The following is a 3,861-nucleotide window of genomic DNA, read 5'->3' as shown; positions in this document are numbered from 1 at the left end:
GCTAACGGAATGGGTCATGTCAATCAGATCATTCAACTAATGATGTGACCTCGTTAATCAAATAACAACTCATTGTTCATGGTCAGGAAACATAACCATCTTTGATTAACGAGCTAGTCAAGTAGAGGCATACTAGTGACACTTTGTTTGTCTATGTATTCACACATGTATTATGTTTCCGGTTAATACAATTCTAGCATGAATAATAAACATTTATCATGATTATAAGGAAAGTAATAATAACTTTATTATTGCCTCTAGGGCATATTTCCTTCAGTGAACTCTATGCTCTTGAAAACACAACAAGGCAAATAAAGAGTACTCAGATATCAGCTTATAAAACCATCGATTGGCCACCTCTCCTAGCTAGTTTCACAAGGTAGCCAGGCCCAATAAAACAATAACTAATTCTCTATGTAACCATGCGAATAGAGCAAGCATAGCCTGCACCCAATGGCAATATAAAATAAAATAATCAGGCTTACCGGTTGATCAGATAGTTGGTTCTGATAACAACGGTGGGAAGCTAAAGTATGGGAGGGCATGTCTGGGATTGAAGGTATTCTCCATCTTTGTGAAGACTTTGGTAATTTCATAAGTCTTGACCTCCATTGAATAACAATCCACATTCCCAACATGAATACCTTCTGGAGCGCCTCGGAAGAACAAGAATCCCTCGGCTGCACGCATTGTGCAAATGGAATGATACTGCCCAGGAAGCTGTATGATCTTCTCTAGCTTCCACTGCTGCGAACTATTCTTCAGAGAGGTATGGTAGAGGGCAAAGGATCCATGTTGACCGACAAGGGAAAACATCTCAAGGACTCCTTCTCGGCCCATCACAACGGCATTTGCGTGACGATGGGCAAAGCACTCGTCAGGCAGATCGCTGAGCTCCAGATGGTAGCCGGTGAGAAGGTCGACAGTGGAAAACCTCAAAGTGCGTGTGTCCAGCACCATCAAATGGTCACTCCATCCATAAGGCCGTGTCCAGTAGAAGCAGCAGCGCACGCAGTCAAAACAGGACATGCGTTCCAACGAAGGTGAGGTGGGAGGCTTGAGCATAGACCATTGCATAGTTGTGGCCGGGAGCACAAAGAGGACAAGCTTCGTCATGTATCTTGCTATGCATATCACCTTGAAGGGCTCTTCCTCGCCGTCGTCCCTGGTGTTGGGAGCAAGCACGGGCTTGAATCCATGGAGGCGATCCTGCGGTTGGGCGGCGAGGTCCTCAGGTATGGTTGGAAGCAAGACATATCTGCTGGACAGCGGGTCATAGACGGCAAGGTGGAAGTCGGCAGCGTTGCACCGCTCCCATTTGGTCCACGTCGGGCGGTCACAGCGTTCTTCATCACCGAGCTCACTGGAGTCCATGAGGATGCTTACCTGACGGCGGGCACAGTCTTGGCGGTAGCTCCACATGTGGACGGAACGGGGGTAGAAGGATCTCCAATCGAGGAGGACGCGGCCGTCGCGGACGTCGCGGGGGCGCCAGCGTGGGCCTTCCCCGTCGTCTTCTTGGGCGCCCGGCGGGACGTAGTAGGACGAAGAAGAAACGACGGCCGGGACGAAGGAGAAGTCGGCTCCGCAGGGGGCGAGCGGGGCGGAGGGGTGCGGCGCCTGGGCGGGGTGGAATCCGCCCGCGTCCATGAAGCCGAGGAGGGGAGGGCCATGCAGCGTGCGGAAGGCGCGGCCTTTGATGACCCGGCGGAAGGAGGTGCAGGCGGCGGAGGCGCGGGCGAGCGCGTCCGGGGTGGGCAGGCGGATGAAGATCTCCTCCAGGAGCTCGTCGGGAATGGTCGGCGGCGGCTGCATGGCCATGGCGGCTGGGGTGGAGGAAGGGGATTGAGGGTTAGGGTTGGGGTTCGGGGCAGTGGGAGTGACGAGTGAGTGGGATAGTGAGCTCTACCAAGCCATTTTATTTAGCTCCATGGATTCAAAACTGTCGCTTTAAGCTTCAAAAAACGTTTGGAAAAAAATATCACTCCCCTAATCCTATATACATCTACCTACAAATATGTCTATCATTTCATGGATTGGAAAATTGTCACTTTAACCTTCGAAAACGTTTAGAAAATTAGGGCGACCAGTCACCAATGAGTGGGTACTGAGCTCTACGAAGCCATTCATCTCCATGGATTGGAGAATTGTCGCTTTAACCTTCAAAAACGTTTAGAAAACAAATTGTAGCTTAAAGCTCCGTAAATATGTCTATTAATTTTCATCTGTGGGTTGGATAAAAAGGGGAAATTCATCTGGACAACATCCATATATACATCACTTGTTGGAATCTTTCTGTCGGCAGGAATGGAGACGGGGTCCCCGGGTACACGGAGAAGCAGACTTGGTGCCATCATGATCAGAGATCCATTGAGCGAACTTAGGAGGTGCTCGGGGGCTTGTCGCCGAGCACTTGCTTTCTTGGGCACGGGAACTCTCGCTGCGACCAGCCCCCTTGAGATTGGGGAGGGGGCGCGTGAGGAGAGGCCCATGCCAATGGCGGGACACACTATTAATTTGGTGCGGTGCGGGTCAAGGATTGTGCAAAACGCGCACTCTCCCTTCCCCCGGGCGCACAAGTTTGGGTTAGCCCATTTGCGGGCCCCTACGTGCCCTATTTTTCTTTTCATTTTTCCATTTTTTTCTGTTTTCGGTTTATTCTTTGTTAAAATAATTCAGCATTAAATAGCTTCTCAAATTTTTAAAAATTGTGAATTATGAAAAAATGTTCAAGCAATCTTAAATGTTAATGGATTAAAAAAATTCGTGATTTCAAAAAATGTTAACATAGTTCTAAATTGTTCAAGAAATTCAAAAGTAGTTCATGAATTCGAAAAATCATGAATTAGAAAATATGTACGCGTATTCAAACACTGTTCACGATTTCATAAAAAATGTTGAGGAAAAAATGTTCGAATATTCCACAAATATGTATGCGTATTCAAACACTGTTCATGTTCATCTTTTTTTAATGTTTCGAAAAAATGAGAAAAATGTTCACAAGTTTCAGTAAAATGGTTTGCCAATTCAGAAAGATGTTCGCAGTTTCTCAAAATGTTTGTGAATTTGTAGAAAATGTTCACAATATTCAAAAAAAGTTCAGCAAATTTTCTCAAAAGGTTATCAAATTTAAAAACAAATCACATATTTGAAAAATATTCATGAACTCAAAAATGTTCTTGAATTACAAAAATTCTACCCAAATTTCAACAATTAATCGCCGGTTAAAAAATATTGTTCATGTGTTCCAAAAATCTAGAAAGTTTTAGAAAGCTTCTCTGAATTTTAAAAAGCTTCATGAACTCAAAAATTGTTTTTTTCTCCTTATTTTTTCACCATTTTTACAAATGGTAGATTTTTTGTCCTTATTCTTCTTACCATTTGTACATGTCAGTACAATTTCTTTCATGTAGCTACCGAATTATAGATGTCTTGAAAATCAATCTGTGTGAAGTAGCATCGCATTCAGAGATATAGTCCAGTGTCGGAATCATCTTCTTCCTTGGAGCTTAGAGCAAGTCCAATGGGATGACCCATTTCGTCCGCCCGCATTCGTTTGGATCGGCGCGGACAAAAATGGCAGCCCAACGCGCCGACCCAAACGAACGCGCGTCCGTCTTTTCATTCGCGGGCGACGCATTTCAGGTCCAATTTTGTGCCGGATTTGCGTCGGCCCGGACACGAGACGGACGCGCGCGCGCCTACTTCTCTCCCCGAGCCCGCCTGTCGGTGGCAGCCACCACCATTTTCTCTCATTTTCTCCAAAAACGCTCTCGCCCGCGCGCGTCCCCGACCCCCCAACTAGCCATGGAGGACGCCATCCACCTCGACCTCGACGCCGCCGCCGGCCTCGCCTCCCTC

The 3,861-nt window shown here is 46.8% G+C and overlaps 1 protein-coding gene across 1 annotated transcript; it reads right to left on the bottom strand.

The window, feature by feature from the left end:
* Nucleotides 1-492: 492 nt before the first annotated feature.
* On the bottom strand, nt 493-1,821 carry LOC123153951 (uncharacterized). The gene has a single exon (XM_044572809.1). The coding sequence runs from the start codon at nt 1,819-1,821 to the stop codon at nt 493-495; it is 1,329 nt and encodes a 442-aa protein (XP_044428744.1).
* Between the last annotated feature and the right edge of the window lie 2,040 nt (nt 1,822-3,861).

This window comes from Triticum aestivum, chromosome 7A, assembly GCF_018294505.1.
Source record: "Triticum aestivum cultivar Chinese Spring chromosome 7A, IWGSC CS RefSeq v2.1, whole genome shotgun sequence".
NCBI lineage: Eukaryota > Viridiplantae > Streptophyta > Magnoliopsida > Poales > Poaceae > Triticum > Triticum aestivum.
Note: the sequence above shows the minus strand (reverse complement) of the source record. Positions and strands in the feature narration are given on the sequence as shown.